This window comes from Schistocerca gregaria, chromosome 6, assembly GCF_023897955.1.
Source record: "Schistocerca gregaria isolate iqSchGreg1 chromosome 6, iqSchGreg1.2, whole genome shotgun sequence".
NCBI classification, from domain to species: domain Eukaryota; kingdom Metazoa; phylum Arthropoda; class Insecta; order Orthoptera; family Acrididae; genus Schistocerca; species Schistocerca gregaria.
Genome location: NC_064925.1, coordinates 305,752,124 through 305,778,722, shown reverse-complemented (window position 1 = coordinate 305,778,722; position 26,599 = coordinate 305,752,124). Strand labels below are relative to the sequence as shown.

Below are 26,599 nucleotides of genomic sequence, written 5' to 3'. Positions count from 1 at the left end.
CCACTGGTGGAGGGGGAAGGCTACAGATATAAATACTGGACCAGGTTCACTTGAGGAGCAGTCTCCGGTTGCACCTGATGGAGGTTGTGAGCTACATTACTGAAATATTGTGCAAGAATTGTGCTGATATCCCACAGAACACCCAACAACCCAAAATATCAGTGGTACCCGTTGTTTCACACTCTTTGATAGCTTACCAGTAGCATTAATGATTTTTATTTCAGAAACATGCATCACTACAATACCCTCTGTGTTCTTAATAGATTCAAAAAATGCCTGTGAAATGCCATTCAAGTCACTACCACTGTTCAGTAAACACTTAACATGTATCCGTTGTAACCTTGCTGCTATTATGGGGTGCTACACTTCCATTTTACTTACCATATGATCTTCATACAACAAATCCTCATTAATCCTTTCCCTGGAAAACTATCATCCTGCTTACCCAAATGATTATCAGACAGTCAAATAACAGATAGCATGCTCCTCATCCTCATTGCCACTCTCATACTCTAACTTTTCATCAGGCCTAACCTTATCTTCCTTTTTTCTTTCTTTGCTTAACACATCTCAATCATCATTAATTATAAATTCAAATACCTCATCCTCATCACTACTGGATTCATCATTGCTATTATAATTACAACTGCTGTCAGAATCAGACCCACTTTCACTTTCTCTATGCTTTAGATTTTGTACGTCTTCCACATTTTTCTCCATTTCAGCCAATTTTGAACCTACATTTTCATTTACTTTTACCAGTTTTTCCTCTACCACTACTGCACACTTGGTTTGTATCCCAGTTTTTAAATAACTTTTAATCTAATCGATTTGGTTCTTAAGTTTAACCCTGTTTCCAGCACAAAATATCCTGGCAGCTTTGACTTCATCTTTACACAGTTTTTCAGAAGCCTCTACCCTCCTACTACAGTCATCACAAAGCTCCTTTCTCTCTTCTACACATTTACTACTCAATAATGTTAATATCTCCTTAGTATTCTGCTCTACTTTCCTTATCTTTTTGTCACAATCTTTAACTACCACTTCAATCTTCTTACTTAATTCTAAAATGTTAGAGCTGACTACCATAATCTCTTTTTTAATTTCTTTCTTCGGTTCATCCTTTAAGTTAACCATGTCAGTTCTAATGCTTTCAGTTTTCTTTTCCACCCTGCTAATGTCTTTTTTCATACTGCTTTCCACCCTACTAATGTCTTCTTTCCTACTACTAATGTCTTCTTTCCTAATACTAATGTCTTCTTTCATAGACATACTACTCAAACTACTCATAATTTGCATTAGCATAGCTTCTGCTTTTTCATGTATCATATAGTTTTGCCCTTGCTGAATTTTGCTACTAGGTTCCTCCTCCTTAACCTTAATGATTTCATCCAATTCAGTACTGTTTTCGTCCATTTTGCCCAAATCACCACACAATGTAGATGACACTTTAATCATTTCATCTACAATAGGACTTTCGTCTCCATCATTCAAAGTTACATTCATGTCTGATTTATAACAAATATCATCTACAGGACCAGTGCCACTTAGGTCTTTATGTTCATTTAACAACTTAACCTTTACAGCTTTGTTCTAAGTCACACTGTCTTGTTCATTAAGGTCACTCATTATGTATCAATACAAAATAGCTTTTGCTATGAAATAACCTTATTTTTAATCACTCATCTCCTCCTGCTGCTGTTGTCATCTCAACTTGTCGTCTGCATGGCTGTTGCAAGTTTTTACTCTCAGCGATGCATCTTGTTTACCCCAGTCACCTGTGTCCACCTGCATACTGCTTGTTTGTTCGTGTACTGAATGACGGGTTCCATAGAATCTGCTCACTGATTGGCTGCTGTCCTACTGTGGCCATGAAACCCCAGTTCTGATTGGCTGTTGCATCTCCTCCACTTAAAACTGTACTGTAAACCACTTGAGTTCACTGTTCAAAGTTCGAGAGTTCTAGTTTATTGTGCCTACATACAATATTCCTAACAGAGGCCACCAAATGTGATGTTCTCCTGCTTTATTTCTTCGTTGATTGTCCTCAGTGTCAATGTACTGCATTGCTACAGTGGCTGAAAAATGGGATTTGTAATTTCGACTCTGGCTACTGTAAATAATGTAGCCAACAGCTACAGAGTTGCGTAGCACAGTTCTTTACTTTCACTGTTCACAACCCCCCTAAAAACATACAGTTATATGGTCAGTGAACTATTGTTTAACTTTCGATAAGCCTCAGTAACAGTTCACAGGCAAACATCCACATACTGCTACAATAGTTTACTGTTTTTATTTATTTATTTATCCCTCTTTAAGCATTTACATGTAATCGATATCATCATGAGTAATGTACAATTCACATATTAAGAAATATAACTATTGTGAGGTATCACACAAAGCTAAAATATACATTTTAAAAGAACATACATAATAAAGGAATACATTTGATACATAAAGATATTCTACATAACTAAACTGTGTATTTTAAAGAATGTGCATAATAAAAGAATACATTTCATACATAAGGATTTCTCCACATGTTTAATAGTTAATTGTAGAATTGCAGAGAGCTACAGAGAGAGAGCGAGAGAGAGAGAGGAAAAAAATACCAAGAAAGCTTAGGAAGAGGTACAAACAGAGTTGTAAGTTGTTTCGTAAGTCAGGTCTAATTTTGAAGAGTTTTAAATTCTTTAACACTCTAAAAAGCTTTGTCTTTCAGCCATTTTTTAGTCTTACTTTTAAAGATATTAAGAGAGACACAATGTGTCTGCACAGGTAATGTCTTGAAAAGCCTTATTCCCATGTATTCATAACTGTCTTGTGTTTTCTTGAGTCGAGTTGTTGGTATGTCTATCTTAAATGTTTGACGAGTGTTATGACTATGAACGGACTGCCTAAGGTTGTAACTGTTAAGGTTTTCTTTTATTTACAAAAGGCAGCTGTATATAAAAAGAGAAGGGACTGTCATTATCTGTAATTCTTTGAAGTATGACCTACATGACATGTTATTTTTGGTAATCCCAGAGAGGCCGGCCAGAGTGGCCGTGCGGTTCTAGGCTTTACAGTCCGAAACCGAGCGACCGCTACGGTCGCAGGTTCGAATCCTGCCTCGGGCATGGATGTGTGTGATGTCCTTAGGTTATTTAGGTTTAATTAGTTCTAGGTTCTAGGTGACTGATGACCTCAGAAGTTAAGTCACATAGTGCTCAGAGCCATTTGAACCATTTTGATTTGAATCCCAGAGATACTCCTTTGAACATCTATAAGCAATAAAAACCTAACCACACATTTCACAGTCTTTCAAATATTATGGAACATATTGAACAGACACTGTCATTGTTTTAACACACAGCCCAATTGTGTTACACTTATTTCACAGTTAAGTTGATACATTGTTGTTGTTCTGACCAACACAGGTTCCTGTCTGAAACTCGCTGTGGACTGACTGTCTCGGGACCAAAAAATCGGGCCCTTATATATCCTCACAATACTAGGTACTGAAACTACACATTGTTCTATGTTTAATTTACAGGAATTACATTTGAAACTTAACTCTTTAAATGAGCTGAATACATCGAAAAATTGGTCCTTTTTAACAGTTTCTTCCACTGCAAGGGTTAAGCCAAATTATTTGTGGAAATTATGGAATTAACATATATAGTTAGGTAAGCAATACTTTTGACGAAACTGTGAAATACTTTGGAATTAATGAATGGCTGGCTTTGCTAACATGTTTTTGAATAGAACCAAATAGATACTTTAAGACTGCTAGTAATTTGTCTTCCAAATGTTTATAATTAGTATAGAATTAATATTTGTTTATATGTCAACAATAGAATTGAAGTTACGAAATAATTACTGATTTCACTCTGTCATGAAAGTATTAACTAGGAATAGTCATACTAAATTATAAAATCAATTACATACATAAAATAAGCACAAAATTATATCTGGTGTTATATTCTTTAAAATTGAGGGCCAATAATTCTCTTTCATGAAAGTGCAAATTATACTTATGTTTGTTAATGTTAATTAGTTAAAAGTGAAAAAAATAAATTTAAGGAGGCAGATGGCAGAACAAGAGGGGAAGTAAAAATATCCCAGCTTGCTTCATCACAATGCCTATAACAAGAATCTTACCAAAATCAACTCTAACCAATGCCCATGATCGATACAATGTGACCATATCATATCCATACTGTAAAACAAAATTTGCTTTAGTGTGGTGCTGATGTCCGTATGTTTTGATGTAACCTAAGATGTCTTTACAATATTAGTTTAATAATGTCTTATTTATCTAAATGAAATCATGTGCACAACATCAATCATCACAGTCACATTTGTGATATTTTTCTGTTACATACTAGATAATTTGCCTAACATCATTTTATGCCCACAACTTAACACTCTTTGATGCAACTGGTATCACATTTTTCTTCATAATGCACTTAACACAAGCCCATTTTGTTTTCCAAGAATTATTGTTCATCATGTGTGTGTAACCAATCCAATAGCCAACTCATTCTTTATGCCTATCATTCCAGTGGCATGAGATTATATAGATCACCTCCTTTAGTAAGCAATAGATCTGACAGCTTATCAGAAAAATTTTCAGTCACTTTTCTACTTGAAAGAGACAGAAATTGTAACTTAATTAAAGAAAAAATTGCTTGGATTATGAAGTCCTGTAAATAGATCATCTGCCACCTTCATATACTATACACATATTTACAAAACAATAAACATACAATAAGGGCAGAGTCCTATTACATTGTGTTGAACTGTAGTACTAAGCAATTACTAATTGCATTGGTTTTGTAGTAACTGTTAAGTCTGCTGGTGCAGCTACTGTGTGCCATCAAAATTAGGCCAGCTTATATTTATTCCAATTGTGAGCAGGAGAGGCCCTGAGGTTGAACATGGAATGTTTATTCTGCTTCCATTCCTTTTACACCATTTCATGCTGCACATTTCAGTGTTTTGGGTGGGTGCCGTGACAAATCTTGGTAGGTGACAGTTTTCTTTTTTTCTTTCAGAAATTTTGCTTGGCGTTGCATGCTACCATGCTTCAGTAGGTCAACTCCTGCCCAAAATTCTATTAAAAGGAGAAGGTTATAGAAGGTTACAAGCCATCTGGCTTGCCATATTCCATGCTTATTGACCTGTGACTGATGACATTCAAGGTTGGGAATTTGTAAAATGTGCCACTGACACGCTGTTGGCAGAAAATAGTAACATTTTTCCTGACTAGCATTTGTGGTTAGTTTGGTGCAAATTTCCAAGGTTACAAGCCATCTGGTTTGCCATCTTCTGTTTATACTAAATTTCTCTGTCCCTTTTAAAGACTGGCACCAGGCAGGACACTTGAATGCATCCACTTAAAGACTCATTATATTGATTTATTACAGGTAACTATATTTTTATAAAAATTTCAGTGGTAGTCAGTAATGGGGCTGATAGTTTCAGTCTGTGAGTACATGAAAAATGTACAGCTTACATTGCTCTAGATGTGACAGGCTTGTCATGGGCACTCAGAGACTCATACTGGATTGCATGTGTCAAGTGGTCATCAATGGAAGCTTACAGAATCTACCAGTCCTTTTCACAAATCCAGGGTTAGTGGCTTGTGGCATGATTCACTTCTTAAGATGGCTGGGGGAAACAGTTCCATGTGCTTGCTGGGACACTACAAACCACAATTTATGACAGAAAAGAACAAGTATGGGAATACTGGAGCAAACCATGGTGAGAACAGGGACCTCGGGAAATTCAGAAGTGTTACACAATGCTCTGACTTGCCCATTGCTGGCTGACATCTTTATTTGAATCTAGATCTTGCTGGCATTATGTTTACTTTTGGAAAGGCAAATGGCAGTGGGTGGTGAGCAGCAAGGTTGTATCAGGAGTCCTATATCCACTGACAACAACCACAGCATTCAATGTTTGCAACAGTGTTTTGCTGTTTGTCTGAGACAGGGTCATTTCAGGAAGCATGAAATCGTGAAGGATGTACATGAAATGTTTGTACACCACACTTGTGAGGCAAATATGATTAACACTGTGGAAGTGAACCACTGTGTCAATATCAGGTAGTTGGCTCACCAGTTCAGGGTAAGCCAGATGACTCTGTGGAACATTCTCTATGACAATTGTTATTATCCTTATCACTTGCAGCATGTGTAGGACTTACTAGTGACAGACTTTACATGTCAGGAACAGCTTTTTCACTGGTTTCTTCGCAAGGCAACCATGATTCCAGAATTTGTGTCATCAATCTTATTAACAGTTGGGGGCAGTTTTACGTGGAGTGGTATATTCAACTTTAATAACAATTATCTGTGGGATAGCATGCAGAACCCCCGTGATATGGTGACAGCAAATAATCGGCATCAGTGCATCCAGAATGTGTGGTGACTGTATTTTGGGACCAGTCTTCCTTCCACATTGCCTAACAGGCTGGAATTGTCAGTGTTTCTTGTGAGTGGCTTTGACTCCCCTGCTGGAAGAAGTTCCATTGATGATTCAAAGGGTTTTTGGCTGCTAAATGATGGTGATCCATCCCACTTCGCCATTAATGTCCAGATGCATCTCAGTTGTGTCTTCCCTGGTCAATGGATTGGATGAGGGGGTCCATTTGCATGACCTGCTCATCACTGGATCTCAACCTGTGCGACTTCTGGTTATGGGGCACCTCAAAAGTATCATGCATGTAGAGCCCGTTTTAGATGTGGAGACACTGAAGCAACATACTCATGGTGCCTTTAACACTGTTTGGATGCAACCTGGACAATGTGGAATGTGTGATAACAGAACACGCATCAGCACATACACCCATGTGTTGTGGCACATGGAAACGATTTTCAACACATACTGTGACTGTGGCTGCATGGTACAGTGCGTATTAGACCACAGTCTTTGTAACTATTTGTGATTGAATAAATGGTCTTTAGCATGGCAACCATGGATTTTCAGACATAAGATCATAAGACCTTTTTTGTTCTGTATCCTCTTAGAGTTTGTACATGGTGAAAAAAATGTACTTGTATATCAGTAGGCAATGTGCCATCTTCAGTCTAAAGAGAATGGTAGGGACAAGAGTAAGAAGTTTTAAAGCAAAGTAGAAATAAAGTACGCTAAGTAGAAGGGGAAGAGAGTCAAATGGATTGAGTTTGGGAAGGCAGTGGTATGAAAGCATACAATGGATTTCTAGTTGCAATCCTGGAAACTAAATGAAGTCTATTCACTGCAGAGCAGGTCTAGTATATCATTACATATTACAAGACCAAAACTTTTTAGTGTTGTATCAGAGATTTTATTCACTCTATAGGAACTTTTACTTTTGAGTCATGGTGATCTTCCTTATTTCAGATGGGGATATGAGACTAATATTTATTTCACTAACTTTCCTTCATATTGCTCCTTCAGTGTGCTGTTCTTTTCTCTTCTGAAGTATTTGCACCAATTTTCTTGCCTATTTTTTTTAAAAGTAATTATTAAAAATATCTGCTGCACCTAAACTGTCTTTTTACAATTCTCTCTTTCTCCTTAGCAGAAGTAATGTCATGTTCTGTAACTTTTGGGGATGCTGTGACACATTAATCTTGCTGCCTATTGATTGTGGTTTTTCATGCAGAGGTTCTTTGGGGACTGGGAGCATGCTTTAGTTCAAACTATGGGCGGCTCCTGAACTGGCATGGTCATGTATTGTGGTTATTCAAGGAATAGAGAAAGTGATATCTCATTTAAGAAAGTATTATCTGTCACCCTGATGCAATCCGGGTGTATGGTACTACATCAGTGACCCACAATGACTGTGACCTGATTAATTTTGATGTCCATTTGTATACTATGCATAGACAAACCCACCATTGTATGCTGCAGTTCACTAGACAACACACTGAAATCAGTGTCATAGTGCACAGTACTCCGCTATTGACTCTTCAGCAACCCACAGTCATTATACGTGAAAGTGACACTCATCAGTGCAGTTCTCCACCAGTAGACAATAATGTCAAAAATGGTATACTACAGAAGACTTACTATATGACTTTGTTGTCACTCCCACTTTACACAATTTCTGGCACTTACTGAGGTAAAGCAGACCAGTCAGTCATATTCATGATCACCTACTCTGGCTGATGCCTTCTGGGCCATATGTGAAATTGTTTGATCTGGTGCTGGTGCAGCCAGCTGCATAGTCTTCGGACACTCCTGCCCCACTGTGCTTTAAACAGCAATGAAGTATCTGTCTGCTGTACCTCTATGGATGTCATCCTGGCAATTGGCATGACTGTCCACCAATGTCATCTCCATCCAATTTAATACACATCCTAAAGAGCCACCATTTCACCCAGACCAATCCACTGTCTGGTTCATGATAGTCCTCACCACATATGACATCACTAATGATGGTGCTAAATTTGTTACACTGCTTAGTTTTTTAGACGAACATGCGGATGTTATAAGTGACATTATCCCCTCCCCCTCCCCCTGCCCCCTCCCCTTCTCATCCTGCAGATAACACGAACAGTGCAGCAAAATTGGCTCTTCTTGAACACCCATCACTGACGCCAGAAGAACAGCTACATTACGTGATTTACAGTGAACAACTGGGCAACACAATTTGTTTTGCACCTTGTAAGTGTTCAGGCTTCCATTTTAAGTGCAACTCGCCATGATCGTCCATGAAGATGAATTGTTCGATAACATGTTCAAATTAGAAAGAATATTCACCATACTCAGACACCAACAATAAATCAAGACTGTTGACAATAATACACTGTACGTGGACCACAGCAACAGCCTCAATGTGCTCGCTTTCTCACTTCCTCGCTGCATCCTAGACCTGCTGACAATGGCCAATCTCCACAGACTGTGACATCATGGCCCCTGCATGGACAGTGACCTTCATGCAAACACAACCACTTCCCAGACAGCTGAAAATTGCAACCCTAGAACCACCATGCAACTGTGTTGGACTTGCACACAGTGTGGCACCACTGTGCATAACTCTCACCCACCTTGTAACTACCGAAAATAGTTGCGTGGCCTGCGATACGTGCACCTGGCTGTGGAGGCTTTTGAACATGCCTCATTTTTCACAACATTAAGCCAGCTGATGCCGCAAAATGGCAGCAAAATTTACATCCTCAACCATTCTTCCCAACAATATTATCTCACTGATGCTGGCTCGATATGAGTTCCACACCCTCATCTCTCCCTCTTACGTCAAGCAGCAGTTCCGTTATACAGCTCCACATGGTGAATGATGCTGTGTTCAGCATGTACAGCTTTGAGCCACATACAGGATTTGGAACTTAAGATGTACTGAAATGAAACTTCCTCATCGTGGAATGAGGATAATGAAATGTTGAGCCAGTGCACCCGGGAAATGTTCACTGGGTTTTAGATTTGGGATCTAGCTTGGCTACTCCAAAAGTTTGATTTTTTTACCTGAAAAGAATTTTTTCGAATGGCCAAAGGTGTGTTTTGAATCATTGTCCTGCTGAAATATTCAATTATGTGGCGTATTCTTTCTCCAATGAACCATTCTTTTTTTTTCAAATCAAATGTTGCCATACAGGAAGTGATCCATTTTGCATGCTGTATGGAGTAGAGGACTAACCTCATGTCTAGTAAAAATCACTATGCCATAGCACTGGCATTACTGAGCTTCATGGTCAGTATCTGGTACTTTTTGCTGTTCCATTCGTTTTTGGTTGACATATATATTGCACACCATCAGAAGAAATACATTAAATTTAATTTCATCATCCCATAAAACCTTAGACCAATCTATAACAGAACATGTTGATGTTTCTTTGCAAACTCTGACCTGGCCTCCCTATTTTTTTGAATTTGTGAGTGGTTTACATGATGGTCATCTGCCATTTAAATCACTTGCTACTGGGCTATGTTTCTCAGTAGAGACATGTAGGTTCATTCCATGATGCTCCTCCAAATCATCCATAATTTGTCAATTTGATTTTCTTAGATTAGCAGCTGACTGCTTACAAATCATTCAATCCTCCCTCCCTGTTGGTTGTTTTTAAATGATGGCCTCACAATGGCTTTTGGCTGCTGTTCATTGCTGTTTTAGCCATTGACTTTGCACAATCATTAGTCCCTGTGATATGCCATAGTCTCTGGCAGTGCTTGACTGCAACTTATTCACAGTACACTGAGGTGGATGCTCGGGTGAGATGAACCAAACAACACCTTATAATCAGGAGTTCATTTATTCAAACCTTCACACAAGAAAGAATTACACGAAACTGGATGGCGGAACTACACAAAGAAAATGTTTTGCTTAGTCCAAAGATGAAACTAATCTTGATACTGGTGTCAATCTCATCGGTGCCACATAGCCCCCCCCCCCCCCACCCAACAGTGTGGAGTACTTCTGAGAGGCCGGAGGGTGGGGGATGACTAAGGCATCGGCAGGGTGGTCCGCGGGAGCCAGACCACAGTCAGCTCGACGACGTCGTCGGAGAGCTATGTGGGTAGATGTCACGAAGGAAGGTCTGGCCACCAAACCTGGAAGTCATTGAAGCGTGCCAGGCATTGTACTGGGTGCGCTGGTCGTGCGGCAACAGCTAGGGCAGCGGTTGGTGAGAGGAACGGAACGACGATGACAGTATGTCTGGTGGGTGTGGGGGACATACGAAGCACGTCCAGGTCAATGTCGGGCGAGAGGGGAACACATTTCACCAGGTGGCAGGGAATGTTGGAGGTAGTGTCATGAGCCACCGGATGAAGGGAAACACACAATGAGCAGTGTGTCATCGTGTAGTATTATAGAGATGTCGTGGATTATGTGGGGACATGTACAAACACCTCGAGTGAGGGCATGTGCAAGATGGGGGGGGGCATGAGAAACCTTGTCAGGGTGAGGCAGGTGACGAGGGAGTCGAAGGGACCAGCAAAGGGGCTGGCGGCGAGGGCGTGATCGTAGGTAAGCTCGACGTGGGGAGCACGTTGTCACTTGATGGAGTGCGTGAAACCAGAGTAGAGGGCGAGGTCAGAGGAGAGTTGGATGATTGGAACTGGAAGTCACTCGACGGAGCGTGTAAGTCTGATGTGGAGGGAGTGGTCGGAGTATCGTGAGCCGCGAGGGTGAGTGGTGTGCTCTTGGCCTGAATGGGGATAGAAGAAGGCTCGACATGAGCAGGCTTAAGCCTGTTGAGAGAAACTGTAACAGCTGAATCTTTCATCTTGGTGTCATAGGTGTTGGCTGAGCACCGGAGAGCTTGGTATGGGCCAGTATATGGGGGTTGGAGGGGACCACAGAGAGTGTCATCTCGGAGAATCACATACTCGCAATTGTTCAGAGATTTCGGGACATGAAGCTTAGGGCGGGAATGGCTAAAGGGCAGAGGGATGTGGAGGTTGATGAAGTGGTGTCTGACATGGTCCACGATACCCATGACTCAACGAATGCTCGAGCAACAGTTTCTGCCATGATATTAGGGAGGGGAACAGTCTTGACCCAGCGAGTTGTTTGGTCAATACACGAGAGAACATAACGAAAGCCGTTAGAGAGGGGGAGAGGGCTGACAATGTCAATGTGAATATGCTGAAAACGCCCAGGAATGATCGAAAAGGTGCCGAGGGGGGGTGAAGTGTGCTTGTGTACTTTGCAGCGGTGGCACACGACGCAGGAGCGTGCACATTGTTGACAGTTCTTATTGAACAGCTAGGGCAGCGGTTGGTGAGAGGAACGGAACGACGATGACAGTATGTCTGGTGGGTGTGGGGGACATACGAAGCACGTCCAGGTCAATGTCGGGCGAGAGGGGAACACATTTCACCAGGTGGCAGGGAATGTTGGAGGTAGTGTCATGAGCCACCGGATGAAGGGAAACACACAATGAGCAGTGTGTCATCGTGTAGTATTATAGAGATGTCGTGGATTATGTGGGGACATGTACAAACACCTCGAGTGAGGGCATGTGCAAGATGGGGGGGGGGGCATGAGAAACCTTGTCAGGGTGAGGCAGGTGACGAGGGAGTCGAAGGGACCGGCAAAGGGGCTGGCGGCGAGGGCGTGATCGTAGGTAAGCTCGACGTGGGGAGCACGTTGTCACTTGATGGAGTGCGTGAAACCAGAGTAGAGGGCGAGGTCAGAGGAGAGTTGGATGATTGGAACTGGAAGTCACTCGACGGAGCGTGTAAGTCTGATGTGGAGGGAGTGGTCGGAGTATCGTGAGCCGCGAGAGTGAGTGGTGTGCTCTTGGCCTGAATGGGGATAGAAGAAGGCTCGACATGAGCAGGCTTAAGCCTGTTGAGAGAAACTGTAACAGCTGAATCTTTCATCTTGGTGTCATAGGTGTTGGCTGAGCACCGGAGAGCTTGGTATGGGCCAGTATATGGGGGTTGGAGGGGACCACAGAGAGTGTCATCTCGGAGAATCACATACTCGCAATTGTTCAGAGATTTCGGGACATGAAGCTTAGGGCGGGAATGGCTAAAGGGCAGAGGGATGTGGAGGTTGATGAAGTGGTGTCTGACATGGTCCACAAAGGAAGGTAAGTCAGACTGAGGGAGAGAAGTGGAAGGGCTCACAAGTTCGCCAGGGAGAACAATGTTCTGAACGTATACAGACTCGGCTATTGTGCCTTTGAGGTCTTAATTATAGACTGCACAAATGCCAAGTACCACAAGGGGAAGGGCCTCCATCCAAAGAGGGTCGTGGCATCAAAGAGCCGCCTTGAAAGTGTGGTGCCAGCACTCAACTAGCCCGTTACTTTGCCGGTGATATGCTGTGGTATGGATGTGCTGGATGCCACAAATGTTACAAATCTTGTTGGACAGGGCCAACTCGAATTGTCTGCCCTGGTCAGTTGTGATGATAGATGGACATCGGAAACACGATACCCATGACTCAACGAATGCTCGAGCAACAGTTTCTGCCATGATATTAGGGAGGGGAACAGTCTTGACCCAGCGAGTTGTTTGGTCAATACACGAGAGAACATAACGAAAGCCGTTAGAGAGGGGGAGAGGGCTGACAATGTCAATGTGAATATGCTGAAAACGCCCAGGAATGATCGAAAAGGTGCCGAGGGGGGGTGAAGTGTGCTTGTGTACTTTGCAGCGGTGGCACACGACGCAGGAGCGTGCACATTGTTGACAGTTCTTATTGACGTTTCTCCACACAAAGCGCTCTGCTACAAGGCGGGCAGACGCACAAACACCAGGGTGGGCTAAATTATGCAGTACGTTGAAGACAGCTGAACAAAGTGTGGTTGGAGGTTAGGCAGTACAGAGAGGTCTAACAGCGAATGTACGGCATTGACTCGTGAAAGGAAATCGGCAACTATATTGTTGGCACCCTTTATGTGTTTGACATAGCTGGTGAACTGAGATATGAAGTCCATGTATCTGAAACGGCAAGGAGGCTGGTCAGCTGGCGGGTTTGAAATGGCCACAGCCAGGGGCTTGTGGTCTGTTGAAACATAGAAAGGGCATCCCTTAACATTGCTCTTAAAATGCTTGATCGCTTTGTAAACCACAAGCAACTCCCTGTCAAACGCGGAATATTTTCGTTGTGCATTGGTGAGCTTGCGCTAGAAGAAAGTTTGTTCATCGACTGTCTGGCTAAGGACAGCGCCAATGGCAGTATCGTTTGCATCTGTGGTGATGAAAAGCTGCGCATTGGGATGAGGATGCGCAATGGTGCAGGCCTTGGCAAGAAGAATTTTGAGGGCAGTGAAAGAGTCAGTCATAACAGGGGTCCATGGAATGAGCCGAGATCTAGAAGTGTTGGTGCCTGCCAAGGCGTCTGTCAGTGGAGCCTGAATCTCTGCAGCGTGAGGTAGATGACAGCAATAATAATTAATCGTCCCCAGAAAGCGCCGGAGCTCTTTGAATGAGGAAGTTCAGGGTAGGTTTAGTATTGTTTGTACTTTGTCAGGGGACAGTGAAATGCCGTCAGCAGAGACCCGAAAAGAAGGTTAAGTGACAGTTGGTTGATGTAGCTGCAATTTGTCCTGGTTGGTCTCAATGCCTGCTGCCATGAGAGTGTCCATAACAGTTTGCACATGTCAAATGTTGTCCTCAATGGAGGAGCTGAACACAAGAATGTCATCAAGATGTGCAAAGCATAATTTTAGTTTGAATAGCACTTCGTTGATGAAGCGTTACCGGGTCTGGGTTGCGTTTTTCAGACCGAAGTGCATGAATCGAAATTGAAATAACCTGATTAGGGTGGTGATTGCTGTATCCTCAATGTTTTCAGGAGCCAGGGGGATCTGGTGGTAGGCCTGTTTGCAATCAATGACAGAGAACGTGGTCGCACCTGCGAGGAAACTGGTAAATTCGGCAATGTTGGGTATGGGATAGGAGTTCATGATTGTTCATGCATTTAGTCGACGGTAGTCTTCGCACATGTGCCAGGAACCGTCTTTCTTGGGTGTCATATGAATAGGTGTAGACCAGCTATTGGCAGAGGGTTCGATGACGCTGGAGCTTAGAAGTTCAGAAATCTGCTTTTTAAGGTCGGAGAGGCACGCGGGACAAAGTCGACGTAGTTTACTGGAGATCAGGAGGCCTGGCATGAGGCGAAGCTTGTGAACTGTGCTGTTTGTGACAGCGTAAATGGTGCCGGTGTCACAGGAGGTGGTTTGTTTACAATGTGCAGCGGGTGGGTCAGGCGAGGCGAGGTCGTGGTGTTCGGAGCCACTTGGCGGATCCAACAGGAGCCGAGGCGGCAAAGGGTCCCAGGAGTCAACATGATTAGAGGGCCGCCAGCGCGAAGCAGTGGCACCGTGGTCAGGTGAGCTCCATAGAGCTTGTGAAGCATTAGTGAGTCTGTTGTCTGAGGGCATGGCCTGTGGCAGCACGGTTGCGGGGGGAAGTGCCAGACACGAGTGTACTCTCTGTGTTGTGAGTGGCAGTCGCACAGTGGCGCGCAGGAGCCTAAGTTGCATAGTTTGAGGTTTCTCTAAGTTAGTTCAATGAGTCTTAATTTGTTGCATCATTGACAATACCATGCAGCCTCCTATGGATGAATGGGTGAAGGCAAAACTCAACTTGTGCTTTTCTCAAATTACATCATCCTGAAACTGATGGATCAAGGCAATAGGGTGAATGCAATATTTCTTGATTGCAAACAGTATTTCACTTCATATCACATTGCCATATATTAGTAAAGCACGATTGTACAGCATATAAACAAAATGTGACTGGATTGGGAGTTTCTCGGTAGGGAACACATTATGTATTATTTTGGATGGAGACTCATCAATAGAAGTAGAAGTAAGAGTCAAACAATGGAAACTCCAGGTAGAAATATCAACAATATAGGAAAAGACAGATTGCTACTTACTGTAAAGAAGACTGACGAGGGCTGTGGCAAAAAACTTTATGTGAGTGTCTTTTAGCTTTTAATTGTGCCTTTCTGCAACCTTGTGTATCTTCTTTACAGTAAGTAGCAATCTGTCCTTTCCTATATTGTTGAAGTAGAAGTAAATTTAGGCATGCCCCTGGAAAATGTGTTGGGGCCTGTGTTGTCCATATTGTATGTTAATGACCTGGCAGACACTCTTAACAGTAATTACACACTTTTGCAGATGATACTGTTATCCATAATCAAGTACTAGCTGAAAAAGTTCCACAAATATTTTCAGATGTTGAAAGGATTTCAGAGATGGTCAACTTTCTTCACCTGTTCATAAATGTAAAACTGTGCACTTCACAAAACATAGAAAAGTAGTATCCTACAACTACAATATCCATACGTCACAACTGGAATCAGAGACCCATACAAATACCTGGGTGTAACAATTTGTAGGGATATAAACATAATCATCATATAAGCTCAGTAATAGGTAAGGGAGTTGGCAGATTTCACTTCATTGACAGGATACTGGGAAAATGCAGTCAGTTTATGATAGGAACTGCTTACATATCATTTGTGTGTTGCAGCTTATGATAGTGCTCAGGTGTGTAGGACCCCATCCAAAATACAACTAACTGCACACATTAAAGTATACAAAAAAGGATGGCATGAGTGGTCACAGGTTTTTTGACTCCTGGGAGAGCATTATGGACTTGTTGAAAAACTTGAAATGTCAGATACTTGAATGGAAGACACCAAAGCCTACGTACACAGTTCTGAGAACCAGAATTCAGTGAACGATTTAGAGATATTTCTCATCTCCCTAGATCTCTTTCCTGCAGGAACTGTAAAGAGAAGATTACATTAATTGTAGCTTGCACAGAGGATTTTAAGCAATCATCCTTCCTGCACTAGTTATGTGATTGCAATGTGTAGAAAACCTAAAATCTGGTATCATGCTAAATACCTTCTGCCACAGACTTCATGGTGGTTTGCCAAGCACATGTAGACTTAGCAGCTTCCTCTTAGCCCTGTTTTTGTATGAATCTTTGCTGTTACTTTATTGAATGGAGACCAAATTATGTTATGACACTATGTCACTACTAGAAATAGAATATAAAAAACAAGACAGCACAAAGGGCATATGACAAAAAATTGTGTATTTGGTACTCACCTTTAAAATCGGTGCATGTTGGACAGTGATTCCTCATTCACTGAGTAAGATTTTAGAATCATTGTACAGACCAAATATCAGTAATAATATACTGTTTTGTAGAAGTATAGAAAGAGCAAATCAGAGGAATGAAATGTGCAAATTGTTCTAGTCTCCCTTCTTAGCTTACATTTTGATAAGGAAATTTAGTCTTTATTATTTCTTATGATCAATGGTCATGACTTACCACTAATATTAAGTATTAGTCTGTTTGTTTTGTGTACAAAAACATTTAATTTGTCTTTAGCAATGTCACTACACATCTTAACACACTGTGATGATCCAGATGTAAAAATTCAAGACAAATATAAAAGGCACATCATAATACATCCTCTTTGTGTAGAGTACAATGGTACTACAGCTGAACTGATGTAAGCACACATCATGTTACACTTTCATCATACTTGCAACTCTCATTCCTAAAGATTTTAATTTACATTTATTGAAAGAACATATCTCAAAATATGACACAAAATTTGAAATCCATGTAATCATATATATTTTACAAGCACAACAATCTATCAACAAGCTAGCTAAAACTGTTTGGTTTAAATATAATTCTCTAGACATTAACTCCCACTGCCACAGCTGTACTGAGGTGGTTTGGGGGTATATTTAACATACATGATAAAACTCTTCTAAACAGCTTCATTATCCCAGTCTTGAAGCACTAGGTACATGAACCTTTCAATAAAGTCATCAACAAAGAGCACAGCTTCTGCATTTGACAGCAGTAAAACAATTCTTTCAATAGATTGGCATAAACAAATGTAATAAATATAATGTATAATAAAACTATTTACAAACTGAATAATGAGTCTCGAAACACTTCCACGTTGGACAAAAGAGGTGATTGGGAAAGTTCAGTCTGTAAATCAAATACTGAAATTAACTGTAACTGTTTGTTTAAACAATAATTCTGCCTGTACAATTGCCTTTGTCTTATAATTTCAATGAAAGAATATAGAGAAATGAGTAAACTAGAACGTCCAAGGATGGCAAATGTTGAAAGAAAGCTAAATTTCATAACAGTGTTGGCTTAGAATGAGTAATGCACTTTATAACAGTACAGAGCATATTAATATGGGTTGTTTGGAAAAATACAATTAAATAATGACTAGGGTAAGATTCTTCCCCTCCCCTTCCTTCAAACCCCAAATTTTTATTAGAAAATTAACAGAAAAAGAGAAATTTACACTTCTGAGTCTTTTCATGCCCAGTACTCAGCAATAATACTTTTGAATTGCCCTTTATCATAAATGTATTTCAATGTTGACTGTAAACAAATAGCAGGAAGATACTAAAGGCTTGGAAAAAAATCTTGATTTTTAAAAAAATTTCATTACGTTTTATTGTGCTCACTAAATCAAATAAGGTCAGTGATAATAGACTAGGTAGAAAACTACAGCCTCGCTGGCTTCAGTGAATCTGGCATGTCCAAACCTTTCTACGTACTGTCTAATGTGTCATGACATATTATCAGTTTTAAAAGTACATGCTAATCATGGCACATACACAGTTCTGTCAATCAGTTGTACTCTGAGATAATAACTACAAACAGAGCACAATGAATTCACCAATGAGATGTATTGTGTTAATGAATGAGGATAGCTGCAAACTGAAAAATAATTATGGAAGCTCACACAAAAGCAATCTTTTGGAACATGAATGGTCATGTCTGAAAACCGATGCACATTATCACAGAAAGTGTCATACTGTGTCCATATAACAACAGAAAAGAATGCAATATACAAAAATGATTCAAATACATGTCCAGTGAACAAATTTTAACAAAACACACATTCACAAAAGTACATTTCACTCACGTATATGCAACAGCATGCATTTTGCACAAATTATTCTGGCTGAGGACAAGGCACCAGAACCTTGACGAACGGCAGCAGCAGAATATGCTAAAAGTATCTGCGATGATTGTGAAACACTACTTTGCACATTCCCACAACAGTCAATACTAATCACAGAAACAGAGCAATGCATCTATCTGTAACTTCCAATACTGGTTCAGCACAACATTCTAAAAAAAGTGACAAGCTTTAGTAAAAATTCACTCATGTAATGTTCCATGTCTACTTATTCACACATCAAACAACTGCAATTACACTGGGAACAAAGCAGTCTTTATATGCATGCCAGGCTGAGTGCACCATTATGCACAAATGAAAATCGGCACATACAAGGCACAATCACCATGTAACTGAATGTATTATGATGAATAGCAACAATTAGTACAAAATATTCATCTGGCTTAAATGGACATCCTTTAAAACATGGTCCACAATGGATACCATTACAGTTATGTAAGAACAGTCTTCAGTAGCCAGTGAACATTTCTCACAAAAAAGAGGCATAGATGCCAATTGTTCATCTCTAGACACATGTAGTGTATAAAGCAATTCAGTTACAATTCCGAGCGTGGCTCTTCTTGCTCAGAAGACAGCATGGGGACAAGAGTTTGCAGAGAGAAGTACCGACTGCGATCGCCCACCTCCACACTTGTGATGTGCTGGAAACAGCAGGGCTGTGAGATGTGTGACTTCGTTGGCAGCGGAGGAGGGGGTGGCTGCGCAGACCGACGCCCTCGTGATGTTTTACTGCGACCTGGAACCAAGTATCATGTAAAGTCATATAACAAAGGTACTACATTACACCAAGTACACAATGCAAGATGAGTAGCCAAATCATTTACTTTCATTAGCATCTCATATAACAGAAGGGTGTGAAACACTACCTTTTATTTATTACTGTAATTATTAGCTATTGCTTAAAACTGTACAATGGACTACTGGTAGATTACTGACCAACAACATTTGAAAACAAATAATCACAACCATAGCACAGTAAAGTTACAAATTACAATTCAGTCACAATCAACTAGGGCAAGATATTATGTTTCAGCGAGTTGTAAGATAGAAATTACTCTTACTTGGCCATAAAACTAAACTCTGCATTTGCACATTTTGTCCATTTTTTTTCAATTGTCATGTATTTCCTGTTTTGATTTAGATGGATACCATTTTTAGATACAATTTTTATAATCTGGACCCAATGTACCTAGGGAGACACCCATCAGAAACCTCATTGTTGACATGACATTGAACACTTATCTCCTTCTCCCTCCATCAGAGAGGATGAGACATAGATTGCTTTTATGACAGTGTTGTAACTACAGATTGTGGTATTTTTGTTGTGTTTGGAAAGCTATTTCCAGTTTTCTGATTCTTGCTTTCAATCTTTCTTTATATGTTCCTTCTGAATCCATTCGATCCATTCGCCCAGACATTTAAAGCTATTTATGTTTTGTTGTTCCACATCTGGTGTTTAACTCGCTTGTATTGTCCATAAATTTGACACTAATTACGCTTCTTCAACAAGCTCCTAATGAACCTGGTTGTGGATTACCCAGCTTGCAGGTCATGCATGATTATTTCAGCAATTTTTGGAAAAAAATTGTAGATTCTACATTATTCATGTCTTTTGGTTAGCTGTGCAGTCTCAGATCTGCATTAATGTGGGAGTTATGTATGTGTGCATCGAAAGGTTGAGGCATCGCACCTGGTGCAGACAGGCTGATGTTCTCCGGCGACGAGGTGAGGCGTTCAACGCGGCCTGCCATTTCATCAGCAGCACGCTCCGAGTCGAAGCTGAGGCCGACGAGTGTGGTGTGGTCAGAGGAAAGGTGCATGGTGTGGAAGGCACGCCCAGCCACACGGTAGTTCGTGAGGTTGTCAATGGTGTCGCGCCACAGTGCAAAGCATGTGCCCCGTTCAGCCAGTACAAGTTGGATGCGGCGCTGAGTGCGCGCGCGTGCCGCCCCCAGGTCCAGCAGCAGCACAGGCACACCTGTGCTCTCGAGTCGCCACTCGTCACCACTGGTAGAGCCCAGGTACAGGTTTGCTAGCGAACCGCAGACGTACACCTGCAACCGACACCAGACCACACCGTCACATGACAAGCTCTGCTAACCTACAGTATAAGTGGCAATGGAAGGAAAGTTGGCAAAAATAAACCAAGTATCACCTTCATTGGGTTGTATACGGACTAGTTCCCAACCTCTGCAGACATGATGGCTCATGCAGAAAACATATGAACTTCAGTCATGGGAAAAGAATCATAACACCATGAATTAATGTAGAGAAATGAAATTTATGGACTATGTTTATATGGGTAACATATGTATGTGATTAACAGTTAAATACCACAGGTTAATGTAAGTGTGAGGTAAGCCATTGCAAATGTGAAATGCTGGTACATTAATAACAAGTGTAACCACTGGAATGTTGAACACAAGCATGCAAATGTGCATGCATTGTGTTGTGCAGGTACTGTATGTCGGTTTGTGGGATGGAGTTTCATGTGTCTTACACAAGGGAGATTAATGCTGCCGGTGGATGATGCTGGAGTTATTGTCTGATGATGTTTCATATGTGCTCGACTGGAGACGTATCTGGTAATCGAGCACACTGTGGCAACATGTAGTTACAACACTGATATCTGGCCAGCATTATCCTGTTGGGAAACACCCCCTGGAATACTGTTCACAAATGGGGGCAGAACATGTCGAATTACGAGACTGACATACAAATTTGCAATCAAGGTTATTCCATAACCCCGAAAGTGCTCCTGCTATCATGCAAAATCCCACCCCAAACCATAATTCCAGGTGTCAGTCCGGTGTGTCTAGCACACAGACAGGTGGGTTTCAGGCCCTCAACTGGTCTCCTTCTAACCAACACAATGGCCATCACTGCCACTGAGGCAGAACCATTGTTCATCAGAAAACACAACAGACTGGCACCCTGCCCTCCAATGACCTTTTGCTTGACACCACATAAGTTTAAAATGGTGGTGGGTTTGGGGTCATTGGAATGCACACTACAGGGTGTCTGGTTCGGATCTGCCCTCGAAGTAAAAAAACTTCTAACTATTTGTTGTGTCACTGTGGTGTCAAATGCTGCTCATATTGCTGCTGCATTGCAGTACAATGTGCCAGAGACGTATGTCGAACACCATTGTCTTCCCTCCTGGTAGTACCACATGGTTGTTCAGAGACTGGTCGTCTTGTGACCGTGGATGCACACAGTCATATGCAATGGCTACATTCCTGCCCAACATTTCTGCAACATCACAGAAGGAACGTCAAGCTTCTCATAGCCCTATTGTATGACCCCGTTCGAACACAGTGAGGTGTTAATAATGGTGTCTTTGTCATCTTAAAGATGTTCTTGACTAACATCAACTCACCACATCCATTCCCAAAGGTAACTAATGCTTAGGATCACTACAGCGTGTATTTAAGGCAAACCTGATTTGCATCCTTGTAGCAGCACTACTTATGCCACTCATGTGATTGGAATTTAATCTGGAGAGTCATCCTCTCACAAACACATCTACCAACTTTTGTTTATGTAGCAAAACTTTTTTTTGGTGCTGCGATTTTTCTTTTTTTTTTCTGTCAGTGTCAATGCAACAAGCATGATATGCAGGGAGATTTTATCAAGTGCTGCTTAGCATATGAATTGATTTGGAATATATAACTACCAGAGCAGCTTAACTTTAATTGTGTTTTACACTATATCATATTTTACAGAGTTATATTATGCCACCATGTATCTTCCTACAGAAACCACTCATGCATGCCATGAATACTTTCAGTGAGGGATAGTGAAATTCTCTCCAGTAGTTACAAACTTTAGCTAACAGGCAACAACATGTTTATTGAGAATAACATGCCAGTAAAAAGATGATCTCAAACTCATTTACAATCAACATTTCAGCAACTCTGCATGGTACTTTTGCTCTCACTGTTGTAGACATCCTAAACACCGAGTTGGCTACAATCAGAAAAGAATCAATACTGGTCAATGTCTTTTGATTTTATGTGTGACTAAGTACTACTGGCCACTGAACCAAGTTCACATGATGATGATGATGATGATGATGATGATGATGATGATGATGATGATGTCTCATACTCCGAGGAGCGTAGGGGACAATGAGGGGGACCCGCACCACTGTACTAGGCAAGGTCCTAATTAAGGTGGTTTGACATTGCCTTCCTCCAACCATAATGGGGATGAGTGATGATGATGACACAACAACACTCAGTCATCTTGAGGTAGGAAAAGTCACTGACCCCACCAGGAATAATCGAACGAGGGACCCCATGCGCAGGAAGTGAGAACGCCGCTGCGAGACCGTGAGCTGTGGACAAGATTCACACAGAACTGCGCAAATATTAATGTCATGATGATGTAGTCTTTCATCCCAACTGTTCAGTTAGTGCATCGATGAAGCAATGATGTAGTAGGATTAACAGTCAGGGTGAAAGGATAGCAATGATAAGATTGGTTGTTGGCATTGCTATTGTCAGTGAGATTGAAGATGTGCAGGAACTGTTGAATGGGATAAACCAGTCTAATGTGCATTGAAAGTAGAATGAAGAGAGACGAAAAACAAAAACTTACATAAAAATTGAAGACTATGAAGTAGCCAAAATACACTCAACTGATAAAAGATATGGGATAATGATATGCACATATACAGATGGCAGTAGAGTCACATGCACAAGGTATAAAAGGGCAGTGCACTGGTAGAGCTGTCATTTGTATTCAGGTGATTCATGTGAAAAAGTTTCTGATGTGATTATGGCCCCACAATAGAAATTAACAGTCTGAATGTGAATGGTAGTCGGAAATAGATGGATGAGACATTCCATTTCAGAAATTGTTAGAGAATTCAATATTCTGAGATGCACAGTGTCGAGAGTGTGCTGAGAATACCACATTTCAGGCATTACCTCTCACCGCAGACAATGTATTGGCCAATGGTCTTCCTTAATGACCGAGAGCAGCGTTGTTTGTGTAGAGTTGTGAGTGCTAACAAGCAAGCAACATGTCATAAGCTAAATCTGCATATCTGTAGTGACGTTTACATATTGAACAAAGTGCGTGCACGCCATAGTTTGTAACTAATTTAAGTTTTTTTTTTCCCCATAGAGTTCAATAATTTTCACGCTGTACGTAAGCGTGAAACTCCCTAAACGTCATCCAAGTCAAAGGTGCAATAACTGTTGTACAGAAATTCGCCAATATATGTGGAGTAAGATATATCGGTAATTACAGAAATGTGCGTGTTTACAGTAAAGTCACCAGAACAAAGCAGCAGCTCGCACATCGCAAACATCGCGCTTAATATGGCATAATACACTAAAAATGTACTTCTTATTTGGAAATTATTTCCGGGAACCCTCGTCCGGCCACTACAAAAAGAAAAAATTTCGACTGGGAGTAGCAAATGTCACTGTATGGCAGAAGACTATATCGTTTAACGTGACGACGTAAAATACTGCGGCTCAGTTTTCAGTTGGCTTCTAATACGGCGGCGCCTCGGCCAGTCTATGTTGTTTATGTAGGTCGTTTTCTCTCGATTGAGGCAAAAAAGTCAGCCGTGAAAAATGGGCTTTGACAGATGAGACTAGTTCAGGAATAAAACACCAGGGGTGCTGCAGTAGGCTCACTTCCCTCGAGTCGATCGTTTCGAGACTCGCGAGGTGACGCACCTGGGTCTTGAGGCTGCGGAAGGCGGCCTCGACCTGGAGGCGCTCCTGCTCGCTGACGGAGGAGTCGTGCTGGCCGTCGTCGGTGTCTGCGCTGCTGGCGCCGCTGGAGGAGGCGGCCTCGCTGCCCGCCACGGAGTCCTTGCGCGAGCGCCGCTGCAGACGCCGGTCGCGGCCCTCCAGCTGCGGGCACGACCCGTACTGCCCGCTGCCAGCGTCAGCCAGCGAGCTCCGCATCCTGCACAGCACACCACACCAGCGACGCGTTGCGGAAATCAGTGCTCCAAACCAACTACAATAATGTAATATGTTTTTAATATTTTAAACGACAGGCCCATTTCGGTTTATTGCCATTATCAAGTACCATCTACAAATGCTGGAACACCAGGGGCGCGAAATGCTAGAACACGTGAGGTAATACAGGCTCTACGACTTATCTTAGAACATAGATTAAGGAAAGGCAAACCTACGTTTCTACCGCTACAGTCGCAGGTTCGAATCCCGCCTCGGGCATGGCTGTGTGTGATGTCCTTACGTTTAAGTAGTTCTAAGTTCTAGGGGACTGATGACCTCAGACGTTAAGTCCCATAGTGCTCAGAGCCATGTGAAGCATGTGAACCTCCGTTTCTAGAATCTGAAGACTCAGTGAAAGCTTTTGACAATGTTGACTGGAATACTCTCTTTCAAATTCTCAAGGTGGCCGGGGTAAAATACAGAGAGCGAAAGGCTATTTACAATTTGTACAGAAACCAGATGGCAGTTATAAGAGTCGAGGGACATGAACGGGGAGGAGTGGCTGGGAAAGGAGTGAGACAAGGTTGTAGCCAATCCCTGATCTTATTCAATCTGTATATTAGGCAAGCAGTAAAGGAAACAAAAGAAAAATTTGGAGTAGGAATTAAAACCCATGGAGGAGAAATAAAAACAATCACCAATGGCATTGTAATTCTGTCAAAGAAAGCAAAGGACCTGGAAGAGCAGCCGAACGGAATGGACAGTGTCTTGAAAGGAGGATATAAGATGAACATCAACAAAAGCAAAACGAGGATAATGGAATGTAGTCGAATTAACTTGGGTGATGCTGAAGGAATTAGATTAGGAAATAAGACACTTATAGTAGTAAAGGAGTTTTGCTATTTCGGGAACAAAATAACTGATGATGGTCGAAGTAGAGAGGATATAAAATATAGACTGGCAATGGCAAGGAAAGCGTTTCTGAAGAAGAGAAATTTGTTAACATCGAGTATAGATTTAAGTGTCAGGAACTCGTTTCTGAAAGTATTTGTATGGAGTGTAGCCATGTATGGAAGTGAAACATGGACGATAAATAGTTTGGACAAGAAGAGAATAGAAGCTTTCGAAATGTGGTGCTGCAGAAGAATGCTGAAGATTCGATGGATAGATCACATAACTAATGAGGAGGTATTGAATAGAACTGGGGAGAAGAGGATTTTGTGGCACAACTTGACAAGATGAAGGGACCGGTTGGTAGGACATGTTCTGAGGCATCAAGGGATCACCAATTTAGTATTGGAGGGCAGCGTAGAGAGTAAAAATCGTAGAGGAAGACCAAGAGATGAATACACTAAACAGATTCAGAAGGATGTAGGTTGCAGTAGGTAGTGGGAGATGAAGTAGCTTGCACAGGATAGAGTAGCATGGAGAGCTGCATCGAACCAGTCTCTGGACTGAAGACCACAACAACAACAACAACTAGTTGGAAGTGATGGCAATATCGATCTATATTTGTGCTGGTGTAAGCTGTTGCATGCACAGTGGTCAGCAAAGATGTAGTGAGAAGATCGATAGTAGGTGCTGGATCAAGCACGCCTGTCACGAGAGAGGCCAGAGACACACCCGCAAGCAACTCGCCACCAACGCCCTCTCTACAGCAAGTATTTAGGCCACCGCTGCTGACCGGAGGACCTCACTGACTCACTCTTCCAGTTTGTTGTCTGTCAGAATATTTGCTGAGCAGGCTCACTTCACGTCACAGGTTACGACAGCATATAGCGACCACATTAGTGACTTTAGCGAGCTTTAAGTTTGTGATATCAAGATTGTCGATATTGTCTGCAAGAGGACTATTACTGATGAGCTTGTGCCACAAGACATGAACTCTATTCAAGTTAAGTATGCAGTACAAGTAAATAAAGAACTGGGTTGATCCAGGTGTGCATTTGTGTTGTGGAAGGATACTGGCCACCGATAGCAACGTCCTCTCTCTTGCTTCCTTGCAGTACAAGACCACCATAAACTCTTTCTGGTACGTCTCAGTAAGTATAACACTTCTTCTAGTTACGAAGCGTAAAAATACCTTTTTGTCAAATATTTTGACAGCTCCTTGCTATGATGCTCCCCTCCTTCGCCGCGCGTTGGGACGGAGCGTCATAAATTAAAAAAAGGGTATAGATTGTTCATAAATATGTTTTCTGAAGAGTTTGATAAGTGGGGCATGTGTCTTCTG

The 26,599-nt window shown here is 41.6% G+C and overlaps 1 protein-coding gene across 1 annotated transcript in view; it reads right to left on the bottom strand.

Annotated features, from left to right (window-relative positions):
• Positions 1–16,766: 16,766 nt before the first annotated feature.
• Positions 16,767–26,599, bottom strand: part of LOC126278212 (uncharacterized) — a 61,743-nt gene continuing 51,910 nt past the window's right edge. Inside the window, exons 2-4 of the mRNA XM_049978146.1 lie at positions 24,136–24,370; positions 20,130–20,493; positions 16,767–19,175 (exon numbers count right to left, since the gene is read on the bottom strand). Of these exons, the coding sequence (XP_049834103.1) occupies positions 18,976–19,175; positions 20,130–20,493; positions 24,136–24,369 (798 nt within the window). The 5' untranslated portion in view covers position 24,370 and the 3' untranslated portion in view covers positions 16,767–18,975. The remainder of the gene's footprint in view (positions 19,176–20,129; positions 20,494–24,135; positions 24,371–26,599) is intronic.